Source organism: Carya illinoinensis, chromosome 16 (assembly GCF_018687715.1).
Source record: "Carya illinoinensis cultivar Pawnee chromosome 16, C.illinoinensisPawnee_v1, whole genome shotgun sequence".
Lineage (NCBI taxonomy): Eukaryota > Viridiplantae > Streptophyta > Magnoliopsida > Fagales > Juglandaceae > Carya > Carya illinoinensis.
The window spans coordinates 3,975,134-3,994,189 of NC_056767.1; the positions used below are offsets into that span (position 1 = coordinate 3,975,134).

The 19,056-nt window shown below is 35.4% G+C and overlaps 2 protein-coding genes across 2 annotated transcripts; both read left to right on the forward strand.

Moving 5' to 3' along the window:
- Positions 1–1,643: 1,643 nt before the first annotated feature.
- LOC122298713 (protein FAR1-RELATED SEQUENCE 5-like) lies at positions 1,644–3,724 on the forward strand. The gene is made up of 4 exons (XM_043108582.1): positions 1,644–1,724; positions 1,793–1,867; positions 1,951–2,079; positions 2,168–3,724. Exons 1-4 carry the CDS (start codon positions 1,644–1,646, stop codon positions 3,722–3,724), a joined length of 1,842 nt encoding a protein of 613 aa, XP_042964516.1.
- A 64-nt stretch (positions 3,725–3,788) lies between these two features.
- Positions 3,789–4,981, forward strand: LOC122298714 (protein FAR-RED IMPAIRED RESPONSE 1-like). The gene is made up of 4 exons (XM_043108583.1): positions 3,789–4,430; positions 4,520–4,594; positions 4,753–4,830; positions 4,919–4,981. Exons 1-4 carry the CDS (start codon positions 3,789–3,791, stop codon positions 4,979–4,981), a joined length of 858 nt encoding a protein of 285 aa, XP_042964517.1.
- Positions 4,982–19,056: the final 14,075 nt, after the last annotated feature.

A 19,056-nucleotide genomic window follows, 5' to 3' on the forward strand; every position in this document is an offset into this window, starting at 1 on the left:
AATCCATATTGCTGGTTTTTTTGGTTTCTCGTTGACGCAGAACTGGTTGTTTCTTTTTCTTTTTTATTTTTCCTTCATCTCCCCCAAATCTCTTCCTCTACCTGTTGGCCGGTTTGCTCTACACCAACGGTGTCCTCTGCACGCGACATTATCTTCTGCTTCATACGGTCTCAAGCAAGTACTGTTTGCTGATTTCTAAGTGAGTAGATATTTGTGTATCATGTATTTCAGGATATCTAGATTTCTCTTTTTTTGTATCCAGCAATCCACTGAATGCATTTGCTTTTGTTTATACTAGATAAAGTCATTAATAGATATAATTGGACCTTGGACCCAACTTCATGAACGAATGGTTCTGAGGTAGTGATTGTTTCCTACAATATATCTCTATTAAGTGGTCTTAGCCCGAAATAAATATATTTAAAATTTCGTTAAGTTTTAATGTCGATGAAATATTCTCAAAAATGCATGTTCTGAATGTGATTTCAATAAAGTCGTTATTTTTAGGCAAATGATTATTCTTCCACTATTTTATTTTATTTTTTTGGTTCAGAATTTGATTGGTCAATAATTTATTACAGTACAATATAAGTTTGAAGAAATAGCTGTTTTAATATTTAAATCAACTATTCCTAATCGATATTTGATGCTTTTATCTAATTTATTGTAAAGAGAATAGTTAAGAAGGCTGAGTAGAGTGAAAAACAAACACTACAGACTACACAGTTAGCTTATGGGCTGGGAACTTGACAACCCACCTTTCTTTATGGCATGAAAAACAAAAGAAAAATGATCACTCCCATGTCCAATACAATGTACTGGTTAGAGAGATGTTGTATTCCAACCACTATGGTTTTGTTAACTTGGATTGTGATGAGCATTGTTTTACTAGATACTAGACTGGTGATTATATATACTTAGGTATTCCATATAAGATAAAACGAATGCCCATGGTTTCTACATCTATCAGACAACTCAGGTAATTTTCTAAGATGTAGGCTTTAGAAGTCTGAAGGCTCTTGCCTACAGTAGTCTTTGACATTCTTCCAAGTGATATCTGTAGACAATCATTCCTCAATTAAGTGGGCAGAGTTTTTCAAGGAGAAATGTCCAGTGGGGTTTAAACAATCTTATACATTAATTAGCTGCCCCTTCCATTATTTTTTAATATTCAGAGTAAGCTACACGAGGTAATTCCTTGCGGAATTGGGAATGATTTCATTTAGGACAGACTTCCAATGGGTGTCTATGTAATATGGATGGCCCATGTTGATGATTCTTAAAAGTCTACCTAAACTCGAATCTACCAACTGGTAGGGCTGAATGTAGCATAGCTCATATGCTTAGAACTGAAGAAATTTCTTCAAGTAACCAAGAGAACATGAATTTCAACTGTGAGAAAGACAACTATATCAGCTCAACAGGCTATCCTAGATGATGAAGCAGCTCTGGATTAATCGAGTGGTAATAATCAGTTGAAAAAAAAAACTAAAATGCAGTTTCTTAATTTATTAAAGTTGTTTTCTTTCTTGATGTTATATATCATGTGAGTAATTTTATTTAATTGAGTTGCTTTTTTTACATATTTTTTGTCACTCTTAAAAGTTATGATTTGTTCTAAAATACAAGTAAATACCATGTAGATGGAGAAAGGGAAAGGGAAAGAGCATGCATCTCCTATAACGCCTCTTGCCACTAATCCATTAATTAATCCATCAACTCAGGTATGTGGAGTTTCTCACCTCTTTCAGTTTTTTTACTCATTATCATGACATGGTTGTTGACATCTTAGGTGATACCAAGACCATTTTATACATATTTGTCAACACCTCCTACCACAAATGCATCTATCAATCCAACAACCCAGGTACTGTAAATATTAATTTGACACTAATGTCTATATTTATTACTACATCTTTACTTAATTTTCATTATTGATCTATATGTTAGGTGATACCAATATCATTTTATCCAGATTTCTCAAGTTATATGCATGGGGGCCATGCACCAATGCCACATGCTCTGTTACCACCTTTCTTACCTTGTCCTAATGCCAACCCATCGTCATGGACTTGTCAGGTAATGAATTAATTTTTTTTGTAGGGTGTGTATTTATAAAAATGTTTATATCGATTTAAATATTGGTTTTTATTGTTATAAACTGTAGGAAAATCTTATGCCAAAATTTCAGTCATCAGCTCCCCCCTCTTTGATTGGTATTCCATCTGGAAGCTCCAGCTGTGTTGAAGAAATTCAAGAGCCCACACCTAACTCGAGGGAGGTTGAAATCTTCTCTACATCCTCTGAATCCGAAGATAACAATGAGGCGGAGATAGAAAATACAGTGCATAATGAGGGGGCCGATATCATTGAGGAGCCGAAGGTGGGGATGGTCTTCAAATCTCAAGACGAGTTAGTGGCATATTATAAAGGTTATGGGAAACAATGCGGTTTTGGGATAATGACTCAAAGGAGTCATAGGTTTGAGGATGGGAGCCTCAGATATATCACGCTTTGTTGTTCTCGTGGTGGGAAGGCACGGAACCGTACGACAAATGTTGCGAGGCCACGTCCGACGTCAAAGACTGACTGTAAGGTAAAGATAAATGCTACGTTCATGGATGGAGTGTTCAAGTTGTTGAGTGTTAACAATTCCCACAATCACGGCCTAAGTCCACAGAAGTCGAGATTCTTTCGCTGTAATAGAGAAGTGAGCGAGTCTGTTAAGACAGTATTAGATACAAATGATCAAGCTGGCATTAGACTAAACAAGAGTTTTGCAGCACTTGTGCAAGAAGCGGGTGAGTTTGAGAACTTGCCTTTCAGTGAGAAAGATTGCAGAAATTATATTGATAAGGCACGCCACTTTCGACTTGGGAAAGGTGGCGCTGAAGCCCTTCGTCAGTATTTTGCTAGGATACAGTACAAAAATGATGGATTCTTTTCAGACATCGACCACGATGATGATGGAAGGTTGAAGAATGTCTTCTGGGCAGATGCACGGAGCAGGGCAGCCTATAAATATTTTGGTGATGTTGTGACATTTGACACCACATACCTGACAAATAGGTATGGAATGCCGTTTACACCGTTTGTTGGTGTAAACCACCATGGTCAATCAATCCTTCTGGGGGCAGGATTGATTTCTAACGAGGATACGGAAACATTTGCATGGCTGTTTCAGACTTGGCTAAACTGTATGGATGGGGAAGCTCCAAAGGCCATTATCACAGATCAAGATAGAGCTATGAAGAATGCAATTGCTCTCGTCTTTCCCAATACACGACACAGATATTGTTTGTGGCATATTCTAAAAAAAGTACCTGAGAAACTTGGTTCCCATCATGCATACAAAACTGGGTTGAAAACTAGTTTAATGAAGTGTGTGTATGACTCTCAAACCATAGGGGAGTTTGAAAATTGTTGGAATGTGTTAATTACCACGTACAATTTGCAAGAAAATGCTTGGTTGCATAGTTTATATGATGAGCGTTCGTTTTGGGTACCAGTATTCTTGAAAGAAATATTTTGGGCTAGGATAAGTACAACACAACGAAGCGAGAGCATGAATGCTTTCTTTGATGGCTACGTACATTCGAGGACAAACTTAAAAGAGTTTGTCGATCAATTTGATAATGCATTGCGAAAGAAGATTGAAAATGAAAATGGGGCGGACTTCCATTCATTCCACGTCACAATTCCCGTCGTCTCAATCTCCACTTGAAAAGATATTTCAGAACATATACACTAATGCTAAATTTCGAGAAGTTCAAAAAGAGATAATCGGGATGTTTGGTGTTCTTCCAACTCTACATCGAAAAGATGATGTAATCGCAACGTATCATGTAGAAGATGAAGTTGCTATTGATGATTTCATCAAAGAGGTGACCCAAAGGGTGTACTTCAATGAGGCTGAATGTGATGTGAAGTGTTCATGCGCACTGTTCGAAATGAGAGGGATATTGTGTAGACATGTATTGGCTATTATGAGAGTTAACAAAGTGAAAAAAGTGCCAGAAAAATACATATTAGATCGATGGAGAAAGGACATTAAAAGGACATACACTCTTATTCGAAGTTCTTATGACTCAGTTGATGCAAGGCCAGAAGTGAGTAGATATTCACGTATCATGAAGGTATGCTACGAGGTTGCCACAAATGCAACGTCATCTGATAAGAATGTCGAGGATATGATACATAAGTTACATGAAATGAACCTCGGCTACCTCACCAACAAGTTGCCCTTTCAAACTTCTTCCAACGTTGCAGTTACAACTGTCAATACCACTATAGAGGGGAGTTCAAAAAAAGTACTGAGTCCCCTTCCAGTGAGAGGGAAAGGCAGACCACCATTTCTCAGGAAGAAATCAATGATTGAGCGGGTCAGACCGACAACGAAGAAGGCTACTCAACAGAGAAAACGTAAACAGGTCGACTCAATACTCCATTATGATAATTTCAGTTTTATCTATGTTGGTCAATTGTTTGTTATACTTAACTTATTTTTAATGATTTATAGCCGCATGGAGGAGAAACATGCAGAAATTTATTTGGACATGTAGATATTGGGACTGAAGAGAGTATTCACATTCAGGTATCATACATTTTTAGATATTTATAGCCTCATGCATTTTTAGAGTGTAAGGTGGCGCTCTAAAGTAATCTAGTTTTTTTCCTTTTCTATTGTTATGACTCAGTTGATTTATTGATGTATTTCTTTAAATTAATCTACTTGTTTGTATCTATTATTAGCAACCAAAAAATACTACAGAGGTGTTGGAATATGGTGGAACCCAGTTTGGTTTTGCAATGAGTGAGACTCAAGAAAGTGTAACTTTTTTAACTTGGTCACTCTCTTTAAAGTGCCTTATATAGTTACATGTGGATATTTTTTTAACCATTATTTAATGGTTCACAGGTACATATTGGGGTAGATGGAATCCAACTGGAACCGTTGGATGGGACACAGCTATGGTTATAAGGACTACTATAGTTGGTGAAAAGTGGTCAGAATATTTTGTTGTAGTGTTGGTTTTTTTTGTGGGTCTGTTTCAGACTTGGATATGGCGTGGAAGGGGTGGGTTGGCCTGGTTTGTGTGGCATTTTCACCATGCATTTTGTTGCATTTAAACAATGCAGTTTTATGCTTTGATTGCTTACTAAAGGTGGGATATTTATATGCTTGAATTTATGGATAATACCTTAGTATTTTGTTAGCTTACTTTACAAGGAATATATTAATCATTCTAGATGGAATCCAGTTATGTTTTAAGCCTTGACTGAAGTTAAGTTAGATAAGTATGAATGGCTGTTTGGTTTTTGCAGGAATTGGTTTTTGAATAGCATTTTCACCATGGTTTTTTATGCTTTGCTTGCCTATTGAAGGTTGGATATTTATTTTCTTGCTTACTAAAGGTTGGATATTTGATTTCTTGAATTTATGTCACATGGTGGATTCTTTTCTTGTTAGATTAAGATTCACGGGATATGTTAATGTATCCCGAATTTGTCAGTTTTAGATATTATTTGACATACAATTTTTTGGTAATATGAATAATGCACGGTTGTTCTTATTTTTGCAGGAGTTGGTATCATAAATATTCTGAATTTATCAACTTCCCCATGCAGAAATTTGGTCAACCAAGGAGATTGATTTGAAATTCCAGTTTATGAAGATGCATCGGGCCTTGAATGCTCTGTTTTTGTGTATATACGTACATATCTCGGTTTAGTAGTTTTTGTTCATGGTCCCATTGCCTGAAATAGACATGTATTGATTACGTCCTGGAGCTTTGCTTCAGTTGGAAAATGGGGCCGAGTGACCTCACAACAGTTCCAGTGTAAGGTGTGGGTAGTGATGCAGCCTTCAAATCATTAAGCTCAAATATTTATTTCAAATTATCTTGTTAACACCTCAGTTCTCAAATTCATATTACCATTGGGAACTTGCCAAGTTCTCAATCACCCACACCATTGTCTGAAATATACCTACGATTTTCAACACCTAATAGATGTTTAAGCACATAATACAACAATACAACAAGATAATAAACCACTGTCTGAAAAACATGCAGCAAGAACAAGGCAGATCAGTCTCTTCAAATCTTTCGAACACTGCTATATATCAATAAACCACAATACAACAAATCTGGACAGCTAATCTGTAACTCGAGTTACAAAATCCAGTTACCAGCTACATACAGAAGGTTACAACATACTAAGGTCACTATGGTGACTACATACACATGGATCTAATATATACAAGAGTTTTGAGCTTTTGTCCAACTACATTAACAATATATCAAGCTGCCTTGATCAGTGGGTATTCATTGTGATCGTACGAAGTACAATAAAATTAAAATTAAAATCACACAATAGATACGAAGAAGTGTGCGTTCATGTCGGATGTCTGCTTGTTGCTTTTGAATATCCAGTCGATCATTGTGGACTTCCAACTCCCTCTTCAAAATCTCTTCCTCTCTTCTTCGAAACTCTTGCTCATTTCTTAACCGCTGAATTTCGATCTTCATGCGTTCTATTTCTATTTCCTCACTGATATCTGCCCATTTGAAGTAGTTGCAATGTGGTAATCCCTGATAAAACCAAAAAATTAAGTATGTAAATCAAAGAAACAAACCACATGCTTTGTAAAATAAACAAACTTTCCATAAAACTTTCCACCTGTTTATTATACTTTGGACACCCAAAGAATGATCGTCCCGGATTTGTCATCGTATTTGAAGTTCTAAGTGAAGCGGGTTGGCCACAAGTGTATATTGGGTTGTTCACCAAAGTACGGTTAACAAGAGAAGATGAAGAAGTTGATGTTGACATCCTATCAACTAAAAGCAAACACAATGAGTGGGCCTTGGCTTTATGAGGTCCGCTGTGTGGACATATGTAAAATTATGTCACTGTATTTTGATATGATATACATGTGCCAATAATAAAAGAGCTGACTTGATTACTTGGGTCAGTTTATTTTCTTACCATTATATTAATGAAATTCCACGAATTCCATTAATTACCATTTATAATATTGTGGGCTAGAAGTGTGATTTTTAAACAGATTTATTTGCAACATTGTGTATATATATTTGTATGAACTATGAATGCTACAAATTTGAAGCATAAACTACCCCAGGGCCTGCATGTGAAACGAGTCAACACATGATACACCCCAATGAGTCATGAGTGACTCGTTTATTTTCTAGTAAAATATTTTTAAATACACCCCGTACGTCTTTAATTAGTAGCTCCATAATAACAATGGATCCCAAAAGCACAAAAGCATATGATGATCTTCAAATCTTATGCGTTGCGTTAACTACATATAACTAGCTGCAGCTGGGAGCTAGCTGATTTGATGGAGAAAAGCATTCATGAGAGATCAACAAAAATTATCCACATTCATGTAAGTGAGTATATATACAGTTATAAGTTGCAGCTTAATGGGCAGCAAAAATATGAGCAAAAAACATACTAAAAAAATCTCAATGTAGGAAGTGTGACAAATTAAGACGATATTAATTGCTTGCTTGCTTCAGAGAAGACGTCTCTGGTCATGTTAATGGACAAGATTTTGGGACAACATTATTAACTATTCACGTCAAAGATATATATATATATATATATATAATATTTGTAAATGTAAATACATACATACATACATATAATGAGTACTAGCTAGCTGATCTCTGATAATACAAGTAGTAGTACTAGTACTACAATATACCTGATTCTTATCGATATTACACCTCAATCTAATCCCCTTTTGAGTTCACGTGTGTGTCCAACTAATAATGTGACTATATGATCATGAACTAATGCATATATATGGATGTACTTTAATGAAAGAGACATAGCAAATTAGTTTGCATATGCATGCATCGATCCACATGCATACATATATATATATATATATATATATATATTTTGTCTAAGAATTTAGATCATCAGAAAGCGTCTATATATAGATGATCAGTATATACCAATTAATATATATTTTTTTTTGCTGCTACTGAAAACATGATGGCTCGAATGCGGAGAAATATTTGAGAGCTACCTATACTAGGAACTTATAATAAATAACAAGTCGCCTCAATTTAATTAGAAATGTTAATAGTGGAAGGAGCTTATCAATTGACGAAATTGGCGTACCTTTGCATGATTTGCTCTCTCCAAGAAACAACACAAACCTCTTCAAATACACGAAGATTTCTTTTTGCTCATTCGTCAAATTATATATCAACCTAGCTACGTACTGATATTGGTCTTTTTAAGTATCCTTTCCTCACTCTCAACACACCACATATTACCATTAGAAAATTAGTGCATATATATGTCAGTGCGTGAGAAAGAGAGAGAAGGACATGAGCTTGAGTTTCCAGTCCTTTGGGCTGGAAAAACGACACATGGGAAGATTAATTATTCAGTGCAATTAAAAAAGTTGCCACACACTCACAGACAAATATAGAACATACAAACTTCAGGAAAGAAAAAAATAATCAGGGGATTTTTTAAACTTTAATAGCTAGCCACTTCAAAGATTCCAGTAGCTTAGCTCATATTAGTCTATCAGCTCTTTCTTTCCTTTCTTTCTTCAGGCATCATTATATCTCAAATACGATCAGAAATAATTGTAATGCAGAAATTATTGTAATGCAGCTAATATGCGTGATTTTAATTTTAATTGTAATGCAGAAATTATAATATACGATCACACAATAGATACGCTAGAATTCAAAATGACATAGACAAATTATTCTGAACAGATGGGTCTCACAGAAACTGCCAAAAAAAAAAACTTAAACTTTATGGACCATGAAATCAACAACTTACGAAATGCATGAAATCTAGCGCTGGGTTCGGATGCAGCAAGCAAAGCTATCATCCAATGGGGCTTCTGGACAACGAAAACTCTCAGAGCATGGACAAAATATGATGAGTTAGGGTTTTCCTGAAGGGGATTTGGGAGAATAGTGCGGAATGGATGAAGAAGAAGGTGAAGGGTGTTGGAATGGATGAAGGAGAAGAAAAATCTAAAGAAAATATATTAAAGGGAAGGGGAAGGAGAAGGAGAAGGGAGGAGAACGAGAAGGAGAAAGGGAAGGGTGTGTGCGGGAGGGGGAGAGGAAGGGGAAGGGAGGAGAGAAGGGGAAGGAAGAAGATGTTTATTTTTCGTTAAGTTTTGATATTAATGAATTCAAAAATTTCGCTTACCGCTTATTTACTGATTCCTTAAACCGTACCGTTTTATTTAAAAAGTTAAGACTAACTTATAACTTGTTATGTTAGATTGGTGTGTGAAGGTTGCGTGGGGATGGTTACGAACAGAATTTTCCATATGAATAAGGTTAAAAATGGAGAGATAGAACGAGAAGAGAAAAATAAAAAACATTTTCTTTCGTATACAAACAAACACAAAGCTATAGCTTGTTTGCCGCTCGCTCCTTCGTAGCCTTGAAGCTTTAAAAAAGGCTTAAAAGGGATTAGACCTGCGCGATCGGTGGTGGTGTCAGAACATATGACTTTAGTTTTTAACGAAGCTACAGGTGTCGGACCGACCCCACCTCCTTCTGACACCGTTAATGAAGTTTACACGTGATTGAGATTGTCTTGTGCCCTTTTATGATTTTATCTCTTGCAAAGTAATCAATATTAAAAAAAAAAAAAAACAAAAAGTTTTAAGATTGCATTAAAATGAAATCAAGAATATAAATGATGGGTAAGATATTCTCCGTAGATAGAAAATAAATAAAATATAATATATTTTAAAATGAGTCATTTTTTTTAGATTGGCGTGAAGTGCATATATATCAATTAAATAATAATATTTAATTTAGATTATTCAAGCCAAGAGCCTAATTGACTAATGTCATATGACCCTATTCTCCTAATAAAAAATCTGAATTTAAAAACCCCATCTCAAAAAAAAAAAAAATTATAATATTCAAATTTTAAAGTTTTTCTTTTAAATGAAATTATGTCATATAAATATATTACTAGATATGTTATATACACCAATTTATAAATATAAATTTTCTTTTAAAATATATAAATTAAATTAGACCGGGACTAATTTCTTGACATTTTGCATAAATCCAATCGTTAGCTTGGTGGATTTTATTATCTTTCAAAATTTTTCTACAAAATTGTGTAAACGACTGAAAATATGGAAGAAGCAAAATAAATCCAATCGTTAGCTTGGTGGATTTTATTATCTTTCAAATTTTCTCTACAAAATTATGTAAACGACTGAAAAAATAAAAGAAAAGAATGAATAAACTCGTAGGTCTCATCTTCTATTTATAGAGACACCATGTGAAAAGTCACAAGTCAGTTATAGTTTAAAGGTTATGTTGTATTATTTAAAAACCAAGTGATTGGACATCCTTCCCTTCTTTAAGGGAGGTCATTAGTTTGAAACACACTTATTCAATCATTTTAATTAAATTTATTTTGAAGCATTCCATCCATCCAAGTGGATTTTCACATGAGCCGAATCCAGCCCACGCCAAACATTGTATTTGTTTAGCCCATGCATGGTGTCTTTTTGGCCCATGTCTTTTCAGCCCATGCATGTGGGAGCATGTAGTACTTTTTCATCCCAAACATTGTGCCTTTTTGGGCTTAACTCATATGCACCGCTTGGGCTAGTCCATAACATTGTTAAAATTAAAGCATCAAAGTATATTCATGGTTGTTTGAACTCATGCCATTTATTTTGAAATAATACACTCTTACTACTAAAGTAATGTATCTCTTTGAGATTCTAGTTCATAAAAATAAATAATACATTTAATAAATTCTTATATTTAATATCACTTTCTATAATAAATATAATGCGGGTCCCTGTTTAAAGTCGTGTAATCTTTGTTTAGTTGCTTTTAATGGATTCAAATGGATCTACTTCAAGATCCATATAAGACTACAATATAGCCTAAAATGCCAGTTGAGATGGAAAGAAAGCCTAAAATAATTAAGGCCACTATTGTACCCAGTACTGCATCTTATTCATGATGCAATCAGAAGAAAAAGAAAATAAATGTACACTGGAAATGATCCAGGTAATTGACTTTTCCCCAACTTTAGGCCCTTAGGGAGTGGACGATGGTGGAGGGATAATGGATAGCTTTCATATTTAATTATTATTTATTCTTTTTTTTTTCAAATAAATTAATAAAAATTTTATTTAAATTATTAAATTAAAATTAAGTAAATTATTAATGTAGATTATGTAACTAACTCATAAAAAAAATTCATATGGTCAGTAATAATATATTAGATAAAAATTATATCATTAAATTATATAATTATTAATAAAAATAATATATTAAATTATTAAAAATATTTTAAAAAATATATATAGAGTTTGGTCAATTTGGTCAGGTCCGGTTCAAAATTTGTAGAACCCGGGACCGGACCGAATGTCAATTGGTCCACACATTTTGGGACTGGACAAGTCCCAACTTCATTCCGGTCGGTTTTTGCAATCCTGACCGACTGTTGAATCCCGTAGGAGGGAGGGGGCTTGCAGGCAAGGGGGGGTGCGCAGAGAGAGAGAGAGAGAGAGAGAGAGTAAACTTTCTAAATTGCTAATGCTTCTCTTGGGCAACCATAATTGGATAGACACACAAGCAATTTTTCAAAATCAATTTATTTCCTTCTGTCCGAGAGAACTTCCTATGCGAGAAATGAACTTTCCTGCCTTCCTATGCCAATTTGTTTGTCTCTTGTTTTTTTAAAAAAAATAAAATAATGTCACGTCACCATGTGTGCAAGGTGTGCAAAATAGAGGAGCTTCTTGGTAGCAAAACTCTATTATTATTATGACTTCTTCTACTACGTATTATTAAGCGGGAATGAGATAAAGAGTAATTCCCAACCCGCTATGGTAATTTGGACCTTGATCAGTGTGGTTTGGAGCCCCTAGCAGTAGTTCAGTGCGGCTATACTTCTGTACGGCGTCGGTGAGTACATCTATGGCGGTATTGAACGAAAAATAAGTTTAGGAAAAATAAAAAAGAGAGAGAGAGAGAGAGAGAGAGAGAGAGAGAGAGAGAGAGAGAGAGAGAGAGAGAGAGAGAGAGAGAGAGACATATATATATTTACATGATTCGGCACTGGACTTACGTCCAAGGATCGTTTGGGAAGGTGAATTCACTATAATATACTTGTTTTATAGTCTCTAATCCTCACTGTGTAATAGAGACTGAAGCTTTATCTCGTGGTGTAAAATGCCATCATTGGTCTCTTTTAGGGGTGTTCAAAATTCCGAGACTTCCGATTCCGACCGATTTCCGCTCCGATTCCGACACTAGCGGAGTCGGAATATTCGAAACTCGGAATCGGAATCGGAATATTCCGATTCCGACTCGGAAGTCAGAATCGGAATCGGTGCCCGGGTTGGTTCCGATTCCGAATACCGAATTCCGAGTTTTTAAAAAAAAATTATGCAGCTGCAAAACGACATCGTTTTGAAGCTGCATAATTTTTTTTTAAAAACTGGAACGGCGTCGTTCCATTTAAAAGGGAACGACGCCGTTTTTCGTAACTCTCACGCCGAGTGCTCTCAAGTCTCACGGACAGGACCGGTCTCGACTCTCACTGTCACATGACTCACATTTCTTGCCTCTCAGACCATTCACAGAAGCACTGCTGCCTCCACAGACCTCTCACGCCGCAGGCCCCCACCGATTAGCCGTCGCCGCACTGCGTGATTGCCGAATCCGAGCAGTTTTTTTAGTAAGGTAAATATAGGAATTATCATGAGATAAATTGTGTATTCCGAATTTTATTTAAACGGATTATTTGATGTATGGAATTTTTCTGTGAATGGTGAACGACGTTGTGATTCTGTGAAATGATTATGTATTGAGGAACCGTTTTGCATTTTCAGTATTTTTTTTGTTTGTGATTTTGGACATTGAAGGCAACCTGTTTGTAGAAATGTCACAAAGAAAATGTTGGGCTATTTTCAGCCGTGGTTTCACTGGTTTGGTGGATGTTGGGGTCCACTTTATATATCTACATTATCATATATATGTCCTAATTTATATATATATATATATAATATCCGAATATAGTATAGACTATGGTTATATACTTATATCTCGGCCCAGGACCCCCAAAATTGATACGTTTGGTTCCCGAAATAGATGGCTTCTCCCTAGATAGCCACCCTCCAGGTAAATGCAAAATGCTAGTGTAAACTCTCCAATCTTTCATATAATATATTTTAAAAGACTTCAATTATTCATTATTTAAATTATAATATCATCAATATAATCGAGATCACAAAATCTAAGATCAAAAACAACATTTTTCTTATTCCCCTTGGTGTTTATGGACATTGATACGAGAATCATGTGCCATATCCGAGCTTCATCTTGATGAGAATATTCAAATTCTAAGGCTTAAAGGGTGTGGCAGTAGGTATTTGAGAGCCTCTAGGGAGTAGAAAGTTTGAAGTATCAATAACAAATATATATGTAAAGAAGACCATGTGAGGTTTAAACATCAAGAGATTCTTCAATACTGCTTAAGCCTTAAGGTCAATACCTCAAGGCTATCTCTTGAGGCTTCCCTCTAAAGTTTATTATTAATAATTTACTTTGGGCTCATTAGAGAGCGCTGGGACCTACAGGCTATATAGCATGGACATGTTTGTGAGGAGTTAATCCCAGGTTGTGTGTAAGACATCAAGAGGCTTAGTAGCTATAGGCAACTGGCGTATTTTGCTTGTGATTAAAATGAGATGCAGTAGAGGCTAATTTTCCTCTACTGTCTAGCCGTCATTCATAACCCTATATTATATATGGTATATTATAACTTGGCTGAAAATTATATTGAGATAAAGATATATGTGTATTATATTATATATGGTATATTATAACCATATGGTATATTATATTTTCCTCTACTGTCTAGCCAGATAAAGATATATTATATATATATATAGGAATATATATATATATATAGGAATATAGGAATATAGGATATATAGGAATATATATATATATATATATATATAACTTGGCTGAAAATTATCATGAGATAAAGATATTGAAAACTACAGCAATCTAATAATCAAAAAGACACCTTAAATTGTTCTAGGCATCACTAGAAGGAACTAGAAGGATGATCATGAGCCTCATTCACCATGCAAGAATCTGTAGTAATGATCTTTGGCAGATTCTTTTATTGTTTTTTTAATAAACTTATTAATTTGGTCTTCTATAAATGTGTCAGATTTGAAGCTATGGAGGAAGAACCATATGGGACCCCAGAACAGGATCAAGATGCCACAATGCCGTCCCCAGCACCGAGATCGAGACCCTCTTCCAGAACACAAACTCCATGTGCAAGTAGTCGATTCCCACTCCCGGTAAATATAGAAGATGAATATACATTTAATGAGGAGACTGAGATGGGTATTGGGGATGAGCCGGATGTACCACCTCCATCCGTGAGTGCCAAGCCACCACGTCCACGATCAAATAAAAAAAGATCGTGGACGTGGGAACATTTCACCAAGGTTGACGGTGATACCTCGGAACCGTACGCGGCTTGCAACCATTGTGGCCAAGAAGTTGGATGTCATTCAAAGAAACAAGGCACTACTGGATTGATATCACATCTAAATGGTTGCCAGAGGTATAAGATAGCGAAGGGATTGGCGGCCAAAGATCAGACAACGCTGAGTTATGAAACTTCTACTGCGACTGATGGTACGCAAGTTAAGAAAATGGTTATCCCTCAATACAGTGAGAAGTTGTTGAGAGATGCGCTTGCTGAGATGATCATTGAAGATGAGATGCCTTTTATGACAGTTGAAAAAAGAGGGTTCCGCAAGTTTGTCAAGCTCATTGAGCCACGATTCCCAATATCGTCACGGTATACAGTGATGCGGGATTGTATGAAAAGGCATTTAAAAGAGAAGGCTGAGATGAGACAAATGTTTGTGAGGACTGGCCAGAGAGTCTCATTTACGACTGACACATGGATGTCTATACAGAATGTTTCCTACATGTGTATTACAGCACACTACATTGACAGTTCATGGATTTTAAAAAAAACGGATTATTGGATTCAAAGAAATCAGTGATCATAAGGGTGCATCAATTGGGGCGGCAATGGATGATTGCTTGAAAGATTGAGGAATTCAGAAAGTTTTGTGCATTACAGTTGACAATGCTAGTGCCAATGATACTGCAATCGAATGGTTCAAGCGGAATACGAGAGTGAGAGATGATGTCATCCGGGACCATGAGTTTATCCATATTCGTTGTTGTGCTCACATAATCAACCTGATTGTGACTGAGGGCTTAAAAGAGGTTGATGATTCCATTACCAAAGTCCGCAACATTGTGCGGTATGTGAGGGCTTCTCCCCAACGGCTGAAAAAATTCAGGGCAATAGAAGAACAACTTGGGATAAAACATTCACGGACGCTGTGCTTGGACGTTCCCACTCGATGGAACTCTACATATATGATGTTGGATGTAGCACAGAGGTACCAGAAAGTATTTGAGCGGATGGAGGTGGAAGATGGGGGCCTTAAGTATGCTTTGCTGGAGCCTGCCGGAAAGGGGCTCGGTCCGCCGGACACACATGATTGGATGAGTGTAGGATTTTTTGTCACATTTTTGCAGATTTTTTATGATATTACAATGAAAATATCTGGATCCGCATACACGACTGCAAACTTGTGGTTCAGTCAGATCTCGACACTACACCACCACTTGGAAGATGGTTGTGATGACCCTAGCGGACTTCTATATGGTATGGCTCAGAGGATGCTGTCCAAATATAATAAATATTGGGGGCAGGTTGAGAAGATAAATAGATTACTCTTTGTGGCTGTGATCCTTGACCCCCGAATCAAGTTGGCCGTGATAGAATATTGGGCTAATTCTGTCCTTGGGGCAATGAAGGCTGCATCGTTTATTACATCGCTTAAAACTGATCTCGATGACTTGTACATCCATTACAAAAATAGTGGACAACCTTCATCTTCAGCGGGTACCTCACACGTGACTCCGACACCTCCCTCTGATGACTTTAGCCCAGTAGGTGCATTGCCTCGACGCCGTAGGAATTACGACATCATGAATGAGTATCATCAGCTCGTTGCGTCGAAGAATATTATGGGGTGTACTTCAGAGGTTGAACGGTATTTTATGGAAGAGGTCGAGGCACCTAGTCCTGCATTTGAGATATGCATTTGGTGGAAGGCTAATTCCGTCAAGTATCCAATCCTTTCCCGTATTGCCCGAGATGTGCTAGCCATTCCTATTACGACAGTTGCATCTGAGTCGGCGTTTAGCACTGGAGGTTGAGTGTTAGATGCTTTCCAGAGTTCTTTGTCACCGTCAACTGTGGAGGCCCTCGTTTGCACACAGAACTGGATCAGTGATATACCCCTTGGACTAGATAGCATTGGCATTGACGATGAGAGCTATAGGCTTGAAGATGATAACCTTATTTTACTTGTTTTTTTATTATTGATTATTTTAATTATTTTTATGATTATACTAATTTATTTAATTTATATTTTTTTATCATTTCACAGATGTAATTGTGAACCCCAGTATAGTTGCTGATGACTGATGGACTATGGATAAAGATAAGTTGATATCAGAATTAACTTATTCCGTCCTTGGTATTAATGGTAATTAAATTTTACTTTTACTTGGTTACATTTTCTGAATCAATATTTGGTTACATTTATTGATTGAATTTTTTTTTTTTTATCTTAATTTCAGGTACTTCAAATGACCAACTACGATGCTGCAAATGATGTTTCTTTTTTGGTTGAATCAAAATGTTTGTTCTTATGGACTGTTTAATCAAACTTTGAACTCGGCTGTTATTTCTATTATTCATTGTTTATGATCTTCTGAATTATGTATAATTAGCTCCTAGCTAGCTATAAAGAAAATATATAGTCAGACTTTTAATGAAAATTATATCAATCTAAATTTTGAATATGAAGATAATAATATTAATACGCAGATCGGTATGTAAATTCATTTGTATGTAACAAAACTCATGAGCCGAAAATGCGAAGGGAGCTAGCTAGATCATGAGCCGCCTATATATATATACACACACACAGATATCTATATATATATATATATATAAGTACTATATCTCCCATAATGCAAGTCTCCTTAATTAGTAAATTAATCATAAATGGTAAAAGAGAAATGCTATGTACTAATTTCAAAAGTACAAATTCAAGTCTTTTATAAAAAGACTGACTTCATTATAAAAAAATTTATATAACACTGATCAATAACTATATTTTTAATCTAAGAATTTTACTACATATAAATTATAAGCAGAGTCGTGTATTAATCTACATATAAATACTGATTTCTTTATATTTAAAATTTAAATTAATACTATTTCAAGTTAAAATTTACTTTTTGATTAATCACATTAAACTAATACATATATTAGTATATAATTAAATTTAAAATAAGATAAAACCTATCATACTAAATAAGTCGGAATTCGGAATTCCGGAACCGATCGGAATTCTGAATTCCGACTGGAATCGGAATTCCGACTCATGTTCGGATTTCGGAAGTCGGAATTCCGATCGGGAGTCAGAATTCCGACTTCCGAACAGAGTCGGACTCCGATTCCAGTCGGAATCGGAATTGGAGCTCGATTTCGATTCCGACAAAAGTCAGAATCGGAAGTCGGAGTTCCGATTCCGACGTAGTCTCTTTGTTTAGGGGTGTAAAAAAAAACCGGTTTAAACTGGACCAACCCGGTAGGATCAGTCCGGTTTCGAGTTTGGTTTAGTCCGATATCGGTTTTATTTTTTTTTAAAACCGGTCAAAATCGGTCTAGTTCTATTTTTTTTTCTAAAACCGGACAGGACTGGTTTATATATATATATATATATTAATTTTTTCTATTGTATATAATATTTATATATAATATATAACTATATATAAAATAGTTTTGTATTATATGATAAATTACTAATTAATATAATATTAAATTTTAAAATCTTATATCATTTTTTTTATTGTATTAATAGTTATACTAATATTATATAGTACATATTAATAGTTATACTAATACTATATCACTATATATTATAATATATTATAATATGTCATTATATTATATATTATATTATATCATTATAGTCTATAATACAATTATAATATATATTATAATATACTACAATATATTATCACTATAGTATTATATACTATAATATATATAATATAGTACATTAAAACTGAAAAACCGGACCGAGCCGAACCAGAAACTGGTAAAACCGAAGTACCGGTTTAGGAGGGTAATCGGTGCGTAATCGGTTTTGAAAAATGCAAAACCAGTACATACCAATTCGGTTCTAAATTTTGTCCAAAACCGGACCGAACCGGATCAATTACACCCCTACCGTTGTTCGTGTTCTAGATGTGAGGTTGAAGAAGCTGAATCCGTCGTCTCCCCCAAAAGTCATCTGGTTTCCTCCCTTAATGCTCTACCCATACCCTTCTTTATGTCACATCTCCTCTCCTTTATATCACATCTCATTTTTTTTCCCTCCTGACACATTAATTTCTTTCCTTAGCCTTTTGTCCTCTCCTTCATTCCCTCTTTATTTCCTCCTGATGAGACCCCCCACCTTGGGCTAGGCTTGGAAACTCATTATGGGCTTGAAATATTTTATTCCCCTAGTTGCCCGCAATTCTTAAGGTCAATTCACTCTAAAAATTTTCAAGATAAAATATGCGACGGAGATAATCCGTAAACAAATAAATTTCGAGAGTTGGTCCCTTGTTTTCTATTTGCTTGTTTCAAGTGATAAAGATTTCCAAGCGCGTGACTAGATGAGAGATGTACTAATAGCAAAGTTGTAACCCTCAAAGTGATCTCTCTTCTGCATTCTCTTTTTTCCACCTCATTTTCTATTTTATTTTTATTATCTTCAATGAGAATCATGTGTGAAATTTAATCATTTAACTCATATATTATATTCTTTTGGCATATATATAGAATTAATATTTCTTTTTCAATTTA